This window comes from Gouania willdenowi, chromosome 8 (genome assembly GCF_900634775.1).
Source record: "Gouania willdenowi chromosome 8, fGouWil2.1, whole genome shotgun sequence".
Classification (NCBI taxonomy): domain Eukaryota; kingdom Metazoa; phylum Chordata; class Actinopteri; order Blenniiformes; family Gobiesocidae; genus Gouania; species Gouania willdenowi.
The window spans coordinates 18,456,008-18,478,861 of NC_041051.1; the positions used below are offsets into that span (position 1 = coordinate 18,456,008).

The 22,854-nt window shown below is 37.6% G+C and overlaps 1 protein-coding gene across 5 annotated transcripts; it reads right to left on the reverse strand.

Annotated features, from left to right (window-relative positions):
- Nucleotides 1–1,578: 1,578 nt before the first annotated feature.
- On the reverse strand, nucleotides 1,579–22,135 carry trip10a (thyroid hormone receptor interactor 10a). Of its 5 annotated transcripts, none has more exons than XM_028455267.1 (15): nucleotides 21,816–22,135; nucleotides 13,815–13,870; nucleotides 13,207–13,263; nucleotides 11,590–11,737; nucleotides 11,223–11,285; nucleotides 10,967–11,071; nucleotides 10,752–10,880; nucleotides 10,365–10,511; nucleotides 10,061–10,249; nucleotides 7,587–7,751; nucleotides 4,339–4,448; nucleotides 4,101–4,233; nucleotides 3,903–3,991; nucleotides 3,690–3,823; nucleotides 1,579–2,927 (listed from the first exon to the last, which is right to left on the reverse strand). In XM_028455267.1, the coding sequence occupies exons 1-15, from the start codon at nucleotides 21,837–21,839 to the stop codon at nucleotides 2,776–2,778; spliced, it is 1,701 nt and encodes a 566-aa protein (XP_028311068.1). In that variant the 5' UTR covers nucleotides 21,840–22,135; the 3' UTR covers nucleotides 1,579–2,775. The 5 variants fall into 5 exon arrangements, with proteins under 5 accessions (XP_028311068.1, XP_028311069.1, XP_028311067.1 ...); XM_028455268.1 differs by lacking the exon at nucleotides 7,587–7,751 and adding an exon at nucleotides 6,382–6,405 and having other exon boundaries at nucleotides 13,755–13,870; nucleotides 21,816–21,839; XM_028455266.1 differs by having other exon boundaries at nucleotides 13,755–13,870; nucleotides 21,816–21,839.
- Nucleotides 22,136–22,854: the final 719 nt, after the last annotated feature.

A 22,854-nucleotide genomic window follows, 5' to 3' on the forward strand; every position in this document is an offset into this window, starting at 1 on the left:
TGTGGTTCAGTTGAAATGCTAACAAATGCCCAGAATACTAATGATAACTGGTGGATTCTTCAATTATCTGACTGGTCAACCAATACCACAGTGTGCTGCTGAATAACTGTCTCTTTCGTCTGTTTAGCGTATTCTTTTCTTTTTCTCAGCATGCTGGCACAAATTTGGGGATTTTGAATTTTGTTAATTTAAGCAGGGGTGGTTCTGTAACCCGTGTAATGTGATCAGATATGCAAATACATGGCCTATATTGAGAACACAGTTATGCAGAAAGGAGGCTGAGAGACATGAGATTTTTCCTGAAATGATGCAACAATGCCACCTACTGAGAATGGCACGCACTTACTGGTAATCACATGACTGATGGGAGCTGTATGAATAAAACAGTTATTAATAAAGGTTTAAATTGAACATATTAAACTAATAAAGGATTTTCTGTCAGTGCGCATTTTTTTTTTTTATTACTGTCGAACCATGTCGTTTTTATTGTTTTTTGTTAATTCTTGCAACTACAGAAAATAATTATCTTCTGCTGAAATGTGACAATATTCATTTCAGTATATCTCTAACAGAAAATATCTAATATATATGTATATTTTTTTTTATATTAGGACTACAAACACTTTTCTTAAATTTAAAGTGTACTGTTAATATTTTAATATCAGGAAACCTTATTTTTTAGGTCTTTATTATTTCCATAAATATGTATTTTGTCATTGTCTGTCTCTGCGTCTTGTCCAGGGTGTGCTCTGCCTTGCCCACTGCGTTTTGTTGTGTTCCTTGAAAATTAATTAATTTAATTCAGTCTTTGCATTTTCAGAAATGTCTTAACACATCCAGTAAGTAAGTTTTATTTATAAAGTGCTTTTTGCAGATAAAATCACAAAGTGCTGTACAGAGTTGTGGTACAAGTGCAACACAATAGAATAATAAAACAAGAGTGCATAAACATCGGTATCTGGTGTTTGCGAACGATCAAAACTGATTTCCTCGTTTGACTGTGTGCATGTACAGTATGTGCATGTGTGTTTGAACTGGTTAAAGAGTTCAGGAACATTTGACATAAGAAAAAATATATATATGGTATGGATGAAAAAAAATTAAAAACGTTCATATATATGTAGATATTTTTTTTTTTTGTTATAATGATAGTGTGTCAGGTCAACCAAGTGCTGCTACCATAATGACCATAGATGGTACAACCTGCAGCTGTTCCTACTGCCTTGTAGGTTTATACGGGAGTATGAAAGGCTAAGGGTGTAAACCCTAACGGAAAATCAGGAGGGAGGGAGGCAGTCGATAAGGAGAATAACCCCTGCAACATTGTTGATCCCAAACGTATCGACCCTGTCCTTCCTTTGGAATAAATCAACTAAGTCCAGAGTGGTTAAGTGCAGATTGGGCAAGGCACTTTCTCCATATATCCTGCGTCCAGGCATTCAGCTTAGCTTGAATAAGCTGAATCGACCGTCTGCATAGACGCAAAGAGCCATAAATAAAATAATGACAGTGGTAAAGCATTTTTGCACTGCTGAAGACAGAAAACACAAACACAAACAAAGATGACATGACAACCTCTACATTTGAAATATGCTTAGCATTTATTAGGTCTTGAAAAAAAGTCCCAAAAAAAGAGCATAAACTTGTATGTACAAAATGCTTTTAAACAGAAAGGCACTAAAGACATTATGAGAAGTTACTGAAGCGAGAGAATGTGTGTGAAGTCAACCCTAATTAACACTATTTGTGACAAAATAGGAAATTTATCAAACCTAAACAACCTTTATTTGAATAATTAAAAGCAAATAAGACAATAGTGGTATTTTGATAGCTAAGATATATATTTAATACATAAATACAAAAGCCTTAAGAGAGCACATTTTGATGAAGTCCCTTCTGTGGGCTACAGGCTGTCCACCAAGTGTGAAAAAAGTTTTTAAAAAAATATCAGGGAAATCCTTGATGCAAAATACAACTTCTATCTCAGGTGAAAATATTATTTACACACATTTGTAATAAATTATTCTACTATAAATTTCAGTCTTCACTGTTAGAAAACAACAGGTACTAAACATATTGCAACCACCACAGAGTGGAATTAAAAAAAAAGGGACACGAGGCTGAGATTGTCTGGACATTGGAGTGTTTCGTTTCTGTGAGAGAGATTTTACTGACACGATCAATGAATGGCTAAAAACCAAAATGAAAGCTTCCTCCTTCAAACCTCTGGAGTGCTATGAATGATAGAAAAGTGTCACATTTTAAATGGATGAGAAGTCAAACCAGTGGGTCGCAGCTCATCAGTGGTTTTAAATCCACTGCTAACAGGGTGAGGTAACCAGGAAAAGTGTCTGGTGGTAAAACTCAGTGTACAGATGACAGCAGCACTTTTTTTTTCGTCTTTCGTCTCCATCGTCCTTACATTCAGAAGCCAACGCCTCATTAGGCTGTGAAACAAGGCAAGCACACACACAGCACTATTACCTCAGATTCCTGCAGGTCTGTTAAATAAAAAAGTTAAAAGTAGGTTGGAGAATATCTTGGTCTATATATCTGGTTGGTAATGAGAGCTTTAAAAACACACAGTTAGCACCATTCAACTTCTCATCGAGGACAATTTCTCAAGAAACCAAAAGTACAATGTTAGATTGCGTTGCGTACTCTGGTGGTCCCGCCCATTCTACTGCTGTGGCTTTGTTGGGATTGGTCCAAAGAGAAAAACTGCGCAAAGTTTTATGTGGGTGTCAGTTTACCCCCATGGTCCACGTGTGTCGGTCATTTATTCAGAGTGATTGTAACGTAAGATGTGGGGATGTAGCCTTCGTCCCCATTGTTCCTCCTAACACGGGTCCAACCGTCGCCTTTGTCCTCCTCAACCACCGCCAGCACCTCGCCCTCCTGCATGGAAATGGTCCCTTCACTTGCACCTAAAGGAAGGGAAACAAATAAAAGAATATTAAATAACATTTTCAGAGAAAATGCCAACTAATTACCTTGTTTGTTTGTCTGTTGGCAGGATTATGTCAAAGTACTGATTTTCACAACATTTGAACCAAAAATAGACCTTACGGCATGGAAGCTTCCTTTAAATTTTGGAGGGAATGCGGTTCAATATAATGAATCTGGATAAGTTTCAAATATCTACAAATCCCCATCTCTCATCATTGGCAAAATTTCCAAAATACATATCTCAGTTTGTAATTAAACAATCTTTGTGAAATTTGACTCAGTAATGTCATTTACTCCAATGAGTTTCAAAATAGTGAAAATGTAATATGCTATCCAGATCCCCATTTTATCCAAAAAATGTTTTTTAAAAAAAAATGGAGATGCCCATACATTTGGACCTACTGTATCGTTACTAATGGGAATATAAATGTCTTCCAAGTCTTTAAAGTGTAAACGATAGCTTCCAATATCTTGTTAAGAGGACATTTGGCGCTCTGAGTGCTCTTGTTGATTTTGTTTAATTGGCTTAATCTTTTGAACTTCAGCTGGTTTGACAGTTAGCAAGTTTACAATTGCCAAAAGAAATCTTCATATTTGACACTTAAGCTTATGATCCAAAACAGTTTTAACAAATAACCTTAAAAAAATCTAAACAACCTATATTTTAAAAGAACTAAATCATGTTTTAGTGCAGAACCAACCCCAGAGAGCTCACTCACTGTGTGTGCTATCTTACATACCTGGGAAATTGTACATGGCTGTGCATTTTCCAATGGGAGCGGCTAATTCCTCGTCCTCAAAGTCATCATCGAACTCTGCATAAATAGCTTGGGATGGATCTGGGGGGCTTTCGTCTGAATGAGCTCCATCAGGACTGCAAAAAAAAAAAACACACAACTCAGGAAAAGCCCTTGTTCAAAACCGCAGAGTTGTTAGTTAGAAACTCAGCCTACCTGTGTACATCAAGACTTCCATTATTGTTAAACATGTGCGGTTTGTAACGCAGGGTGTCCCCTCGACCTCCTGCTTCAGCTAGCCAAGTCTACATGGGGGAAAAAAATCATGACATCTTATTGAACACAAGGTTCTTGAAGCTGGATTTAGTTCATGGCTTCAACTGAAATAAAAAGGTCACTTTAGGTGAGGATTACCTCATACTTGTTGAGCTCTCCCCTGAGTCTCTCTATATTCTGGGATGTCTGGCTGATTTGAGATAACAGACTATCAGGGTCCCCCATTTGAGGATTTTTCTCATAAACATCTTTCATCTTTCCAAGGGCCTCACTGGAAAAGGAATGAGATTAAAGGAGGGCAATTAAGGTGAAATCTGTTCCTGCAGAATGTGCAGGCAATGACGATGATATCCATACTCCTGCCACACACACAAACCTCTGATCTACTTCTTTCTGCAGTTCTTTGCAAATTTCCTCTAGTTTATGTTGTAACCGCTTCCTGCGCTGCTCTGGTGGGAGATGGCCAAAATCTTCCGTCACCGTGGGCTGAAAGAGGTCACACCAACGGAAGGTCAAGGTTGCACGAAAGCCTTAAATGCTTTCAAACAACAAGAAACGTCGGCAACCAAACAAACACCCAGACTGTGGTTTGTCTTCAGCTCAGGAAGAATTTTTACATGATAAGAATTTATGGTAACAGTTTACTTGAAGTTTTATACATAAAGGCTGACATTACGCTGTCATTAGCATGAATATTGGCACCTTCGCACCAAACGCGTCCAAAGCGTCAGGTTTACATAGACAAATTATGTAGAAGCACTTCTAGGAGCGTCCCGCGCGTCCTGTGCGGCGCGTTCTGAAGCTTATGCGTATTTTGAGATTTCAAGCTTTTGACGTGCGTCCCGCGCCTCCAACGCGGCCGACGCTAGAGTTGGGATTGTTGAAGTTTTGGGGCACATCGCGGCGCATTGACCAATCAGAAGCTTTTTTCAACCGTGACGTATTCATAATAATGAAAAAAAAACCACTAACACTAACACTCTTCTGCTGGAATAGAACGCCTGTAGTTGGTGTCCTGGTAGGAGATGCGAGCACCGATGCGGGTCAGCAGGTCATCAAACTGGGCACGAGAGAGACGGAAGTAGCACTGAAAGCAACTCTCGTTCGAGCGCAGCTCTGGTGAATCCAAAAACGGTGCCGAGGCGCAAATAAAGCCAAGTCACTCTATCGATAATGTAGAGCCGATGAACGGGAGTCGGAGGCAGCGTGTTCAGCAAGGAACTTCAAAATGTATTCTCTATTCACCCACACTTCTCTATAGCCCTCTAACATCACAGTGCACACACTGAGTCACACCAAAATACATCCGACCGGAAACACCGCCTTCTCAACACAATGTTCCCCACCATATCACAGTCACTGGGTGAATTATGAACGTAACTGATCGCCACAATATCATCCATTGTATGACCACCACCGGCAACAGGGAAGCCCCTCCCCTAAATGCGCTCAGCACGCTCTCTTCCCAACTTGTTTGGACGCACATCCAGAGCGTCTTCTACGCCGGTGACAAGCGTCTGATTCAATGGGCACAAGCGTCCAACTAGGGGTGTGAGGCATGATTTTGACGCCCGAAAGTTTAGTGTGAACGCAGCATAAGGTGTCATGAAGGCTGTCATTAAGTGTCCTTTGTTACACTAACCCCGAACCCCAACCCAACCTAAACCCAATGATCCCTCCACCTAACCCAAAAATGCCAACATAGATCTAAAGGTTGGCACACTTAATGACACACTTAATGACAGCCTTCATGACACCTTGTAAATGCTAATGTCAGCCTGATGTATAAAACTTCAAGTAAAGTGTTACCAAACTTATTTATCACATTAATGCCAACTGACGGCAAATGCCACAGACAATTACATCCCCAAAGTAAGATATATTCCCATGTTTTACCAAATAATCCTATTATAAAATGTAATAACAGTAAAATGAATAAGGCTTGTTAAAGCCCTCAAGTAGTTAATCAATAATTTAATCTGAAATTTGATTAAAATACTAATTATCACAAGTGCGAGGCACTTGAATGGATTCAATTAAATTAGGAAAAGACAATAATTTACTTTTGAGATGTCGGTTTGAGCTGAACACAACACAAACACCTAAGACAAATCCCCATGATGCAACAGGCTCAGAACAATACACCATCTGAAATTATTTGTGTCGTTTTCATGGCTTCAAGATCAGATTGTGCAACCAAGCACCCTGCCTTGTCCAACCACCAGGGGGCCACCTTTTCAGTACAAACTCTACAGGACAAGATTTAGGGCCAAATAGCATCATGCTAGTCGCTGCATGTTCATTACACACAAACACTAGCATTAAAAGACTCAGAAGTTAAGGTAAAGTCAGTGTTTGCAAAGAAAAGGTGGCCGTTATTCCACAGGGATCACCCACACCACTTTGGTGCATGTATTACCAGGATCCTGCAAGGAGTAAATTTCTGAGGGTGAAAAAAATTGTTCATGTAATAATTGTCATGATCATTTAAAAAGTGGCATATTTTTTGTAGCAGAAGATACTCGCACATACTTAAAGCTGCTTCACCACATACAGCACATTTTAAAACTGTAACTGTATCTCATCAAAGAGTTGTTCTCATCCACTACTGATGCCATTATGACCCCATAAAACAAGTTGTTGACAAAACAATGGTGGATGTTGATATTTGTGTCATCATAACACAGGGAAACGCCACAAACAAAGCAGGACAAAAAATTCAAACAATCACGTAAAGTATTAACAATTCTCAAAGAAACTTTTCGGCTTCGGTGCAATCTTTTTCTTCTACAGGACTGCAAATCCCACAATGCAATGCTCGAAAGTTTTCCAAAGTTCAAATCACATGACGAGGGTAAATCAGAGGATTTATGAAAACAAACTTATGGATGACATATAGGTTGAGTCAGGGTTGGGGTCAATAATAATTGTAATTGTGTAATTGATCATTAATTACAATTATAGCATAATTATAATTGTAATTTTTAAAAAAAACTGTTGCTGTTGTAATTGTAATTAAATTGTAAGTGAGAAATAAAAATTCGATAAAATTGTCAATTATAATTTCATGCAAAACTGGGGAACCATGTTGCAGTTCTATGTACAGTTCTACATACAGTATATGTAGTTAACAATTATTAAAATATGTTTCATATCAAGATTTCCCACATTTTACCATTTAAATATTTAAAAAAAGATTTAAATCAAGGGCTATACTGACACAAAAAAGGCTCAGACGCCCGCATCAAAAATATCAAAACCTATATTTTCATAATTAGGAAGCTTAACAAGGTAACAATAAATAGGAAAGATATTAGATGTTAGTTATTTGTTTTATAGCTGATTTAGGACTAGTTATCATAAGAGATTTTAATTGTTTTGTGATTGGAAAAAATGCAATTGAATCGTACTTTGTAACTGAAGAATGTAATTGACCCCAACCCTGGGTTGAGTTTTAAAAATGGCAGTTATGTGGTTAACCAGCTTAAAAAAAAAACAAACTGTCTTACAAACGTCTGTTTAGAATGAGTCTAAAACCATAAACAAGTTTAGTGACTCTTGCAGTGAACATGAGACGATCTGTGAGGCCTTGTGAGTGAAGGTCCATCCTGTCTGGTGACTCACCGATCTCCTGAGTGTCCGGAAGGAAGAGATTCTGGGTTTGACTGTCTTATTGATCTCCTTCAAACAGTACGACAGGGGGTCCCGGCCAAACTTGGGGGAAGGGGGTCCATTAGCAGGTGAAGGAGTGGTGGGTGTGGAGAAAGGAGTGAGTGAGGAGGAAGAGAGCTAGGGTGGAGTGAGAGCAAATTACCCAGAGGGGGATGGAGGGTGGGGTATTATGGCACAGGTGTGTGGGGACCAAAAGGGGGAGATCAGATCATGAAGAAATCAGGAGGGCAGGGGAAGACAAAAGTGACAAGGAAAGAAAAAGACACCGTCAACACCTTAAAGCACACCACAAAGCCAGAACGGCAACACTGACACAAAACCCAGCCCACATCGCATTAGCAAACGTGCACACATCTGTGCATGTGTTGCATATTGACACACATACCAAAAAAAAAAAAAACATGAACAACACAACACAAGCCGCACATCAATATGTCCATATTGGGGCTTTAGCGCCAACGAGACAAAAAAAAGTGTGTTCGACAATGGAGGTTTCTTCAGATTCCATTTTAAATATTTCCTATATTTAGTTTGTATTTTTATAGGCCTGTTCTGCATTAAGCGTAATTTCCATAAACAGTATAATTCCCAAAATAATGCTTAGATGCCAGTGTTCTTTGCACATTTACCAACAGTTTGCAGAAGTCAAATAATACTCTTTTTTTTTAATAAAAAACCAACAGCAGTTTTCATAATGAAAAAGAAAATTCCATTAGGACAACTTAAAAACAAAACTCATGCTCATGTGGCAACCCCAAACTAACCAGCGTGTGGCCTAGATAAAACCCACACTCAGAGAGCAGTGCATAAATAGCTTGTTTCATTATTACAGTGGGGAGGTGCATATAGATTTTCCTGGCTTAATGAAGGCCTTGAATGGCCTAAAAGAAATATAAAAAAACATGTTCAGGCTTAACTACGTAATAGTCTCTGGAAGTGAGCGACACTTGAGTATTGGGATCTCTTAGCTAAATTACATGGTGCGACATGTAAACTAAATGCTCGGTAGAGTCGGGATCGTCAGCCACCAATTTAATCTGCTCAGCTCTAATTGGTTGAGCATGACTGATGACACGGAGCTCTATGCCACAGATTCACACACAGAACAGAGAGCGCGCACAGCAGAGTGCAGAAAGCGACACATGCAGCGAGCAAAGAGGTGCTGAACAAGCAAACACTGCAGGGAAGGAAGAAGGATTCATTTAGCTTTAGTGCTGCAGAGGGGGAGGGCGTTAACGGGTTAGTGGTCTTCCACTCATGTCAAGTTATATTTTAAACCTCAGCAAGAGAGCCTCATTCAGATAACAGTCTTTCAAAGGCTGTGAAGCTTGCACTGCCAAAGTAGTGCTACAGTGCAAATACAAAGAGCGCAGCGTCAACAACGTAGCAGTTGTTTATGGGTTTTTTTTATTTAGCAAACCTGGTGTCAGTCTGATGTTGATACAAAGATTTGATTGTGATGGTGTTCATAATACAAGCTGCTGGGCAGCATAATGGAGCAGTGTGTTTGTGGATGCCTCCAGAGAAAATATCTGTGTTGTTGTGGTCTCGTGCTGGTGAAAGCACAAGCACAGCAGATCGTTGTCCGCCTATCCACCTATTGAAACCCACAGTGCAGTGTGTGTAGGTGTGTATGAGTGTTCAGGAGGGCATTCTCTTACAGAGAGGGACAGAATCATGCAAAATACATTTTCTCAAACTGTGTGACGTCATGAAAGAGCTTCTTGTATCGTTTTATTAACTCATTCACTGCCAGCCATTTTCAGAGCAGCCAACCCCATATTGCCAGGCGTTCTAGATGACTTTCACTGATTTTTCAAGACCCACAGAATATTTTGTCCTATGACAATCTGACATCTGAAACCAGATTCTGAAAGATGAAACTCTCTACTTTCATCAGAAAAAAATATTTTGTTTCTAGCTTGTTACATTCTTCCGTAATCAGTAGTTTCACACAAATCGACAGTTTGTGACAAAAAGCTGAGAAAAAAGGCTTTTTCTGAAAATATCTATTAGTGACTTTGAAGCTTTTACTTTTTTGTTTTAGGGACACCTCAACAATGGTTTCCTTCTATAAAACTACAAAAACATCACTGAAACCGGGCTTTTGATGGCAAAATTATTATTATTGTTATCTGGGTCAGAGTTGAATGATACTGTATTTTGGTCATCCTCCAAGTCTCTCCCCCGTGTTTTTTTTATCATTTTCTCTCAATAGTCTACTTTGTTCTACACATGCTCTGATCGAGTGTGAGCTACTGTGAACTTCAACATCAACTCTTGTAGCGCCATTTTCTGTCTCGTAAACTCTATTTCCTCCTCCTCTGAGCTCTGCCCATCACGGATGAACTCTCATTCAAAGGTACACTGCTGCCACCTCTGAGAGAATTCCCCTGAGTGTGCACCGTATTCATGGACTATCATACCTTATTCCGTTTGCTGAATAGCCAGAAATTTTTGCTCCTGTTCTTCCCCAGAAGGTCCATGGGGCCTTTGGGTGTGCCCAGGCTGCTGTCGGATGATGCTCGATTGATGCCTTGACTGAAGTCCTCAAACTCCAAATCTCCAGGTCGCTCAAATCCCGACTTATTCTGCTCTATTAGAACTAAGGAGTCCTGCATCAAATGCAATAATCAAGTAGTTATATCTAAACAAGTGCTAACAAGTAGGACACAGAAGATCATGTTCCATATGAAAATCCATTTCAGATTTCTTCCGAGACCAACTCACATTCTTCTCATTAACATTAGTGCCGGCTTTAGTAATGCCCTCCAGGCACTTGCCAATGATGGGTATCACATGCTTCTCGGTATCTGAGAACAAAATGTAGCCTTGAGCCAACTTTCGTACTCGCCTCTCATCAAGATCCTGCAATTTCTAGGGAACAAAAAAAAAAATCAACCTTCATTAAAAACAAGATTAATGGCAACATCTTCATTGATTTTAGATTCATTTCAATTCAACTTTATTTATATAGCGGAAATTACAACAAAGTCATCTCAATGCGCTTAACAAAATATAAAGTTCATTGTAAGAAATAAATGTAATATGCAATTTTCCAAAGCTAACCATTCATCAACAAATCGCAAAATCACAGTAGTGTGTAAATAGACTCACGTTGAAAATAAGGGGCATGTCTTGAAAATAAAACTGGTTCTGTTCTTTGTTGTACTTCTGGAGCTGAGCAGCGTAGTCGTTCTTACAATCCTCTGCTACATGCGCTCTCATGTGAGCCTGCTGTTTGGCCTGAGCAGTAGACAGAACACAGGAGGGTCAACAAGGTGTGACACATCTCACTCTGCATGTTGACAATTGGTTTACATGTCCTTTACTTTTTCAACGTCGGCTTTTGTGGCATTAATGTCCTGATCCGTCTTCTCTGCATACTGCGTTGTGCGTTCTGATTCTCTCCACTCTCTCTCAAATCGCTTTTTACTCTGGGGAGACAAAAAGATATTAAATATGTCATGTTTACTCAGCAAACTCAAGCTTAGGGCCAGTTTTAATATTCAAGAATGTTGTTATGTTTAGGTTCAATCAAGCAGTTTAAAATCGACGTGTGTTTTTTTTAATAAAAGTCAAACTTACACTGTCAAGTTGCTTGTATGTCATCTCCAAACTTTGCTGGGCCTTCTTGGCCTCCATTAGATACTGAAAATAGACAGTGCGTGTGAGAGGGGGCGGGGGGTAGGATGACACGTCGTGTGTGACTTGACAATTAACTCCAAAAGCCACACAACACAAAAGCCGAGAAAACAAACACTGATGTGTGTCCGTTTGAGACGTAACGGCTTCAACAGTCCCTGGTACATGATCGTTCTGATCCTAAAGTCAAAACATTCCTCAGAGAGAACGGACTAAACGTGCTTTCTTTCCTTTCTGTGTTTCTTTAAATGTGTGGGTTGTACATTCCGATTAAAAAAAACCAAACAAACACTAAATGGACTGAACTCACCGCCTTTCGTTCCTGCTTGAGCTCCTGCAGGTACTTGGTGAGATCAATGCAAATGTTCATCATCAAATCCTCCGCGATCAACTCTCTCTGGCCTGCGTAGTCGTTCATCTCATTTAGGATGTCCAGAAACGACTGGTAGCTTGACAATCTAGCGTTAGAAAAGGCCAAAGGTTGGTAAATAAACAACACAGAGATAAAAATCAGAGAAGAAGAAAAAAGGAATGGGAACAGTGGGCCAAGTAAGGATAAGAGTGTGTACAGTAATTTCCTTTTTCTAACTTCCTTGTGAGGCCTTTAAATAGTCAGTAACGTCAGCTCTTAAGTACAAAAATATAACAATTGGCAAGAAGCCTCTATTGCAGCTCAGATTGTGTTTATATAGGTTTTATATAGCGGAATTATATTACAAACCTCAGTGTGAAAGGATTAAATCATTAATGTATCCAGTCTCAAAGGAAGTTAAATGATGAGTTAGCACGATAGCAGTTGAGTTAGCACCAGGGGTGGACTGGGACAAAAATTCAGCCTTGGCCATTTGTGTCCAGACCAGCCCACTACATTATCAGAGGACACCATGTAGAAGCCGTTATTAAATCAGTGATGCTCAACATGTGGCTCTTTAAGTCTTAATTTTGATTATTATTACCCCAGAAAACCTTAAAAGGGAAAACTTTTTAACCCCCTTTTCCTTTCCTTTGTCCCATTTAGGCCCCCTTTGACATTTTTTTTTTAAGACTTTAGCTACCTTTTGCCAGTAAATATTTATTTTTTCATATTTTTCGTCTATTTTTGTTAGTTCATTTTGATACGTGTATCCAATTTTTGTCCTTTCTGTATTTTTTTGGTCACTTTTCATACAAAAAAGCAAATTTTTGCCCAATCTTTACCCTACATTTTGCATTTTTTTGTTCCACATTTTTGCCCCATTTCACTATTGTTTGCCACATTTTGCTCATTTAAGCTACCCCTTGCCATTACATACCACCTGGTTCCTCTTTATTTGCCCATTTTTGGCCACTCTTGACAGGTTTTGGCCCATTTGAGTCACTTTTCACTCTTTTCTTGCCACTTTTGGACCATTTTTGGCCTCCTGTTACCATGTATGCATCCACTTGCTGATCAAAGTAAAAAGGCAGTGGCTACCTGTACGGGTGTTGTATCAATATACCGCCATTCTATCCGCACGCAGCGCCCCTATTTGGCCAGTTTAGATCATGTGATAGGTCAGTCATTGGTCAGTTTAGGTCACGTGACTAAAACTAAACCTCACCCTAAAACCTTACCCTAACTCTAACCCTAAAAATAGTTGTGATATTGGGTTATAACTTAACCCTAACCCTAGGACGCTACGTACTTGTACTTCGGTAACCGTACCAATAGCACCGGGGGTTGTCCGTACGACAATCGTACAAATAAACACTTTAAAAAAAAAAAAAGTAGCGGACCAGACCAACTTCAACTTCAACTTCAGAGTTGGCCATTCTACAGCTCTACAGTCAATGAAAAGGTCTTGTCACATAGTATCTGTGTAATTTAATCAAGTCTTATTGGAGCTAAAGTAACTTTTCTTTTCTTTTTTTTGCAAATAGATTTTGCAACAAATCCCCAATGACTCACCTGCACTCTGGTTCATCTTTGCTGCTTCGTTTAAGGTTGTACTTCTTTGAAAGGTTCCTGTAGACCGAGATAAATTATACAAATTGTTTAACTAATAATATGATTGAAAATATTATTTCATCATTGATTTATTACGTCATGAAAGAAAGAGAAACATTTATAATACAACCGCATTTAATACAAGATAAAACATTAAAACCGCTCCACTGTCAGCATATTTAAATAGCCATTCTTCCTCCTTTCACTCTCTTTTTTATACCACATCCTGTCTATCATGTGCCAGTCTACTCCCACTTCCTCTCCAGCAAAACTCAGCACTGCAACAGATGTTTTTAGGCTTGCATACTGGGAAACGGTCGGGAGAGGAAGCATGATGAAGCTGGGAAAACTGGGCCAATGTTTCGAGCATGAGTTATATTCTGCTCCAAAAGCAGTCACAGGACTTGGACCTTGTATAAACACATGCAGCAGTGAAAACACAGGCATCAACTTACTGATGCACACAAATAGAAGAGGCAGCGGTAGGAAAACATGAGAACGACGCCCACCTTAAATGTTTGGCATAATTTTGCTCAATCTCTGTCCTTTCCTTCACAAATTTCACATACTTCTCCACCAGCTCCAGACCGGCCTGTGTGTGCTTCTCAATGATGTCATATTGGTCCTGGAAGAAGGAGCGAGAGCGACAAATAAGGGAAAGAAGCAGAGGAACAGAACATGCACTAACGTCTGTGTGATAACAGCAACAACGTTCCACTGGAAGTTTAAGGTCATCTCACTAAATCATCTGAACGTTATATGGTGCAATCGTTCTATTAAAGTGCACTGGAGTGTCCTTTACATTGCGGACAATGTTTTTCAGCATTTTTAAAGTTTACTCCTGTTGTTCGAGGCTCAGTCTGTTCAGATCTAGAACAACACTCAGAATTTGCAGGCACTCTTCTCGTACAAACCAGCTACACCATATGTGTCAAACTCAAGGCCTGGGAACCAAATCCGGCCCTTCAGAGCATCCGAATCGGCCCGCAGGAGAAAGTGAAGATGACAGAGAAAAAATGAATCATTGTGTAAACGACCAAATAATTCAGTTGTGAATTGAAACTCAACAAATTAAATAAAAATTGGTCATAAAATCAAAGGACATTTAACTATCTGACACTTATTGCTAAGATATTGTTGATGCCGTCCATACTATATATCTAATTTATAACTGGAAGTGGAAACTTGGGCAAATTAATGTTAAAGTAGTTTGTTTCCCACCTAAAATCTATGATCCACTTGTGATCGAACTGGTCCGTATTTTACCCTTAAACTAAAATGAGTTTGACGCCCCTGAGCTACACTGTGAAGAACTGAATATTATTATTATTATTATTATTATTGCAATATTCATGGCAGCGTGACTTTGTGTGGTTATCTGATCTGCCTTGTGTAAAAACAAATAGGTCACCACCATACTGTATATACTGACACCTTCAAGCTCAGACAAGTTACTAAAGGAGCGAGAGATGATATCAAGTTTTCTCTCGCCCTACAAAAAGAACCATCGCACATCAGCTTTCTGCACTGCTGACTTCACTAAGGTAAGGTAGGAGAGGGGGAATGTTGTGTAAATGAGGGATTCCTGGCATGTCAGGCCATGCTCTGCCCCACAGGTAAAACAATAAGTCAGAAGCCAGAGTAGAGAAGACTTAACCTAATTAGAAAACACTGTTAAAGGTGAGACAAAGGCTTGCGATCCACACGTTCACATGTTCACACTAGCACCTAACCAATAGGTCAGGGTTAGGGTTATGTTTTAGGTTCAGAATTGGTGAAAGGAAGAATACGTCTTTCCCATTGTTCAAAAATGCTAGTTTTACCAACAGGCTTTCCTTAAATATTAAAGCTGCCGAACCCTGACAATTTTAAAATTATATACATCCACAATATAAGGTAGGCCTGGGCAAAATATCAAGATTCAACAAATATATCAAGATGTCTATTTTGGCGATATAGAAAATTGCAATGTCACCTATATTTGGACACTCAATGCTCATCTGCCATCACTTTATTTCTTTATTTCTGCACCTTTTAATGTTTGGACACAATAACGACAATCACTTTAATTTGCATTTGTAATTTGCACCCTTAATGTCTGCACTGACTGTTTAATGTCTGTGTATATTATAATATATACGGAAGGGAGGACAGCAGCTGTTTATTTGTTTTATTGTATATTGGTTACTGTTTACTGTTTATTGTACTTGTGTCTTGTATACTGCTAGTGGATGCCTTGAGTTTCTCTCGGGGTCAATAAAGAATCTATCTAAATATATATATTTTTTTATTTTATAGCTTGTTTTGTATTAAATTACACATTTTAGAAGTCACTGCTTCTCAGAGCAGCATGAAAAGAACAGTTTGATGGATCACTGAGTGCCTCCTAACCCAGACCTTCCCCTAAACAAGCCACACTACAGAACTCACTCACACGTGCTGTCCCTTATCAGAGAAAAAGCTAAAAGTGTCACATATTGTGCAGCTGTTTGTTAATAAATTTGCCTGTGAGGCATTTTGCATCAGCAAATTTAACCCCGTGTTGTCATTTTGGTAAGACTTTATTGAGTGAAAAATATTATTGAGATTTATATTGTATATCGCCATTGGGAGAAAAAAATATTGATATGATTTTTAGTCCAGCCCTGGTATAAAGTCTCATTGATCAATAAATTGAAGATCATTTGCCTGAAAAAAAGATGTAAAAATGTGTAATTGCCACCTAAAAAGTTTGTTTTTATCTCCACCGTCAATGCTTAGTTTGTTGGCATTTTCGCACCATGCATTGTGGGAGCTGGAATAGCAGAGACGGTTATATAAGTGTTTTTACTTCATTCTGAAATCACAGGGGAATATCGAGAACAAACTACAACAAAAATGGTGTCAAGACAATCATTGTCTTCCTTTGTCTGGTGAAGAAACACAAGAAATCACTTCTATGCATAAGTATAGTATAGAGCTGCACAATTATTCAAATTTTAATCATAATTTTGGTTGCCACGGTTAAATTAACTTGAACGTCAGTAATATTTACATTTAAAATGTGGGCTCTGCCTAAAGATGAAAAACTTTTGGTGTTTAATATTTAAAGGGTTTTTCTCTATATTTAAAATGAATCTTGAGCCATTATCTGAATCTGCCTTGTTGGGTATTTCTAATGCATTGAAAAGAAGGACAAACAATTCTGTACAACTTTTGCTTATAGTATGGTGATTGCAAAGAAATGTATTATGAAAATGTGGAAATCAGACACCCCACCTGTATTTGAAACTTGTCTGAGAGAATTTATTGGAGTATTCCATGTTGAAAGACTGCTATATGAAGTGTCAGGGAACCTACATGTATTTTACAGCACGTCGAAACCTCATTTGGAATGTTTGGAACTTTGAATGACCCTGATTATACTTAATTTTTCTGTGGCTAAAATGTGGATATTTAAATGACGTTAATAGCCTCATTGTTAGTATTGTGTATTTTTTTTTTTTTTTTTATCCAAGTATTTCAGTTTACGATGAACTGTGGACTAAGTATCTTTATGTATACTTTGTGCCTGACAGTATGTCTTTTTCTGTCTTAGTGTGTCACGTGTAAAATGTTGAAACTCATAAATAAAGTAAAAATAAAAAAAATTAAAAATGTAGGTTCTGCTGCATATCTGATTGGGCACTTACTCAAACATTAGTCAGCAGCCGTGGATTCCAATGAGTTTCATTTTGTGAAAGCAAGCACTCTGTAATAGTGTATTTGTTCAGCAAACCCTTGGTACATTTTAAATTCTTGGGTTAATTTATTTTTTTTGTGGTATAATTTTTATTTTAAAGCTTCATTTTACACTGTAAACTGTTCAAATATTGTTGTTGTTTTTTTAAGTAATGAAATACAGATGTTTCCTTAACATTATAAATGATTGCGATTATGATCATGATTACAAAACTGATGAAAAATAATGGTGATTATCATTTTAGCAATAATCGTGCTGCTCTAATATGCCTATGGGACTCCACATCCCACAATGCAATGCGTGAAAACATCAAACAGAGTGTTTACAGTGGCAATTTCTACCTATTTTCCTACTTTTTGGAGTAAATGACTCATTGGTTTATGAGGTATACACTATGATTTTATCTAACTAACAGCTTTAACAAAGGCAAATTTACTTGTTTGTTCTTTTTTTCCCCGTAATACAATTTGTATCTGATTCATTGACCCAAAGTATGGGTAAAGTTTGTAAATATACAGTGCCTGGTAACTGTATGACTGTGTGGGTCACAGAAGCTTTCATATATCCCACTGGCATGGCAACGAGCTGTGACGGATGAGTTGGATGAAAGAAGACCCCTCTGTGATTAAAATAGTGTCCGGCGTGGTGTAACAGGCATGTGGAATTGAAGCTCCTCCCTTCAGCTTCTCACACTCATAGCCAAACTTTGCATTATCATAGCAGAAGAGATTACTACTCAACTCCCAATTATTACTAAATCGTGTGCATGCAACATAAAAGTAAACGGCCTCTGTGTGGATATTGTGGATTAAAGTACACCAAAAGCAGTGCTAATTCAAATTAAATGTGCACTTGCTAGACTGCACTGTTTTTTTTTTCTTTTTACAAAATGATCAACTATTGTGGACATTGAAGTTGATGTTAAATATTGCTAGTGTGAAGGTGTGTTTGGAGTCCAGCTGTTGGATGGTTTAATCCACAGAAGAGTGCTTTTCCTCTAGCTTTAACGGACCACCCACCACACGCCTGTCAGCACAAAAGGTGTCGTTCTATTCATCACATACTAATGTATTAAACATCTGTATAATGTAAACCCGGGTTAGACATTGAAACTGTAAAAATAGAGACACTTCAGCACAGAGAGAAAGCACACGTTTTAATCATTCTAATCGCTGATCATCAATATTAATGATGTATCAATTTTCAGTTTATTCTTATGAATACTGTTGTATGAATAATGTTGTAAATATCTAAATCCTATTTATTTGTATTATTTTTGTAAATATCTTTATCATATTTGTATTATTATTATTAGTATTATCTATCCTACTTTATTTCCTACTACTGTAATGCGTGTGTATCTGATCCCTATTTTTAACAGTTTTTTACTTATATATAAACGTATTTAACGTTTGTTCTTTCTTTCGTCTTTGTTAAGGTTTTTCTTGTTTTATTTGCGATTTTTTTGCTGTAACATAAACAATTTCCCCCTGGGATTAATAAAGGAATTCTGATTCTGATTTTGCAACATCCAACATGAATAATAGTTTTTAAGGGTGTCCCGATCCAATGTTTATATCGGTTCGATATCAGCAAAAACCTAAGAATTGGATTATATATGGGCCTGCATCTAGAATCTGATACAAGCACTGGATACATAATCTGTTTTTATTGGATTTATTTAGGTTACTTTTGCAGGAACTTGCAATTTATTCTATTCAATTGTAGAATATGCTTATGTTTCAGTTAAACTAGGGGTTATTTTGCACTTTAAAAATATGATTTTCTTTTTTTATAGTTAAGGTTAATATTTGGGAATGATTATTATGGTTATTTTTCAGGGTCTTCTCATTTATTTTATTTAATTGTAGAATAGTCTTATGTTTAAGGTTAAAATGTATGTGATTCATTGGTGTAATAATAATAACAATAACAATAATAATAATAGGCTCAGTTCCACGTTTAAGTAATATGACTTGATCAAGCATTAGAAAATATATAATAAAAGTAAGGCTGAATGATTAATTGCATTTGCGATATTATCGTGATATCATAAAACGCGATTTTGTATTTTTATTGTTTTTCGTGTCCTGTCTTGTACTGTCTAGTTAAGTTCAGAGTGTTTATAAAGTGCAGTCCAGATGTTTACATGTAACGTGAAGTTAGTTAGATACGTTGAAGAGGTAACGCCACACATTTGTTTGCTTTATTGTTGTAATCTGTGCTTTAAAATTTATATTTTATACATGTTTTGAAGTTTAAATAAATATGAAATTGTTTATTATGAAACAGATTGATTTATTGCTTGTGTTCATTAAAAAATACATGACAAGAGTCCCTTGAAAAAATAATGGCATATTAAATAAATTGTATCGGATCGATTTTGGTATACTATTGGACAATCCTAAAGGCAGAATCATATCAGTATCATATCAGAAGTGAAAAAGTTGTACTGGGACACTCCTAATAGTTTTATTGTAATCAAAGAACAGATGGAAAAACAAAAGTTTCTAACTATCAAGTTAACATGCAAACCACAGTGTGTCGAAATGCATCATAAGCATCAGTACATTTTGTACTGTATCTTTGAAGTAGAAACGAAATGTCCATGCTTTGCTTAACTCCAAAATTAGAAGAACTGTAATTAATTTTCTATTGCAGGAAGGAAGAACGCAATTAGAGAAGAATGGTTTACAGCGTGCTGCAGTCGGACACATTTAAATTCCTATTCCAACGCTTACAATAATAGCCAACCATGAGCAATATAATGACAAAAAAAAAAAAAAGAGTGACGGTGCTAAACTCAGCAGCATATTTAGCTTGGATAGATACTTCAGCCCTGAGTCACCCTGCATTCATCAAAATGAGGAGAATGGCCCAGCCAGACCTGCCACACTGCCTCAGGAGTGGCCTGCTAACTCTCACAATCACAGCTTAGGCCTCCACACTGATCTTTCTTACAGCAAACCGGTGCCTAAAATAGCAAATGGATTAACGGCAATCAGGAGACAGATGCCACTGGGGATGACTCTCCGGGCGGTCAAACATTCAGAAAACCTGCTCCACTGAAGGGCTTTGTGTCGCTGCACGAGTGAACGTGTCATCAGAACTGGAAAATAATTGTCTTTAATCTTCATTAAAGACTGAAAACAGTGAAGGCTAAGATCGCAGACGTTGTCCAAGGACTTCTGTTGCCACTTTTGAGATTAAAAAAAAAGAGAGAAAACATAAAAATGCAAATACAGTTTATCTGATGATTACAAGTGTACAAATGAATCTGTGAATAGATCGAAGTAGGGCAAAACTAATTAGGCTGATGTACCGGCACACAGAGTGAAAAAGGACGGGAGAAGAGGCCTAGGGGGAGACTCTAATGAGGTCACAACCTCCCAAACCTCATTCTTGTCTTTGCAACAGGCATTTTGGATACCATGAGATTCTGCATGTGCCACACAACAGTTCTTTTGGGTTAGCTTTCTCAGGATAAACCGGCTAGAGTTTAAATCCAACTCTAAATCAGGTGTAAACCAATGCTTCGGCCACACCGAAAACCCCAGACAAGTAGGAATAAATGCCATAGAGATGAGCAGAGTCTAACAAAAAAATGTCATTTTGAATCTGTTCAGCCTGGAGTATGTATATATAGATATATATATATATATGTATAATCATCTGGTTAAATAGAAATCTGTTGTTCTCTGACTCAAAGTCAGTGTTTGAAGCTCCATCTGTGATGAAGCTTGTAGTAGTTATGCAAATCACAGCATCTGACTTCATCTCCATGGAGACAAGATGAGCAAGACTGTAAACATTAGCTTCCCACCGGGTACCAGCCGCATCAACACACACCTCTGCACACGCCAGGAGCGATGGAGGACAAGGACCCCTCTTTAAGTGTGATATTAGGCTCAATACATGAGAGTCTGACTAATGGTACTTATTCATAACCTACTATATATATATATATATATATATATATATATATATATATATATATAGGACCACAATAACGTTTTTAATATACTAAAATAAAATAAATAAATCCTTTTGAATCCTGTAGACTTTGACATTAGCCATTTTTTACTTGACAATTTGAAAGAAATTACTCCTTAAAATAACTAGCAAATAAATATGAATATTAATGAGCCAAAAACATATTTAAATTGAATTGACAAAAGAAAATATTTGCTAAATTATATATATTTATTCAGAATCGGAACAAAATGGCTAAAAAGAAAAAGTAAAAACACAGAGGAAGACACAAATGATTATATTAACGCAAGAAAAGGTACAAACAAGGAATAAATAACAATAATCAGGATTGAATTCAAGTGCAAATACGCATGCACTTTTATTGTTTTTGTTTTGGATTGGACTGGCATTTTATTGAACAAATGTGGACATTTGGACATAGGTAGATGCAATAATGTTGGGCATTACAGCAGTAGCTACAGCTTGTGTGTAGTTCAACACATTTTCAGACATATTTCAAGTTTTTCTTTTGTGTCCAAAGTCTCCCCAATGGTCGGTTTTGGACAATTTCGCCATAGATTACATTTCAATATGTATTTTTAAAAGGGGAAATAATTTAAAAAAAATTGAGGCTAAAGTAGCATAAAATAAAGTTAAATAGAGGCAGAGTGCAGAGGTTGATATTGTGCATGAACAGTAAAGCTCATCCAATCTGGATGAAAATAAAACACACATTAAAAGCAGGTCAGCGTCGATGGAGGCTGAAGGACCTGCGCCTTCACCGCTACAACTCAGCCCCAGTTCGTTTGATTAAAACTGAAAACAAAATGCCTTCCGTCCAGTTCATAATCCACGCAGACACAGAGGAAACACTCACCCATAGCTCTGTGCCCCAGTCCATGTTCAGTCCAACGGCCGAGCTGACCAGACTATCCCGAATACAAAGAACTTCTCCAAAGTTATCCCCCAGCTCGGAGCTCGGAGGTCGGAGCTCGGCCGACTGTGATCCCGCCCTGACGAAGCCCACGACCTGCTGCACTTTGACCAGCTTTCAGCCGAGACTAACGCACAACATCGCCGTTAGTTCATCACTTAAGGCTGACAGCAGCGCGTCCACTTTGTCCAAATATTTTTCATAGCGGAGAAAACAGGGACGAACTAGCTTTCCTATCGGCGTCACTCCCAAATCCTAATTCTTAAAGGGACAGTACACTGAATCCCACATGGCTGCACTGAACCCTGACCCTTCTCTGCTACCACTCTACACTGTAGAGCTAGAGCTATGTCTTCACTTTATTATTCAATAAATAATTAAAGTCTTCAAATGCAATTATTGGGGTCTCTTCTTTTTTTTTTTTTTTTTGCATTTGAACACTTTTTTCTTTGATTGAAAATATTAATTTTTCATTGAAGTAAACCTTTTTTTTTTAATTTAAAATGTTTTTTGATTGAAGTATTTTTTTGATTTTTTTTTTTAAATTATTATTATTATTATTATTAATTATTGTCTTAAGTTGAGAATCGCTTTTTGGTCCTGTGTACCCCCTTTGCATTATTATTATTATTATTATGCGGATGTCCTGGACAAAACTATGTCCAAGCATTGGACACATAAATTAAACCTATTAACATATTAATAGTTATTTTGTGGTGATTTGTCAAAAAAAAATAAAAATAAAAAAATAAAAACCTGAAAAGGAACTAGGACCATTTCCCAATTATTTTTAAATTAAATTTTAATTATTCTTAAATTAATTGTTAAGTCTTTCCGAGTACCCCTGCAGTGTGCTCCCGTACCCCAAGGTTTACTCATACCCCTGTTTGGGAACCACTGCTCTACACTGTGGAGGTGGAGTTGTTTCTATAACCATTCAATCAAAGAAAAAGACGATTATTTTTTTTTAAAAAGTATATTA

Excerpts from the sequence above, each read along its gene's own strand:
- trip10a (XM_028455266.1), bottom strand. The coding sequence starts at position 21,839 with ATGGACTGGGGCACAGAGCTATGG. Across the intron at positions 10,512-10,751 it reads ACATGCCCCTTATTTTCAAC|AAATTGCAGGATCTTGATGA; the intron begins GTGAGTCTATTT and ends TTTGTTCCCTAG. Across the intron at positions 3,992-4,100 it reads GAGAGCTCAACAAGTATGAG|ACTTGGCTAGCTGAAGCAGG; the intron begins GTAATCCTCACC and ends TCCCCCATGTAG.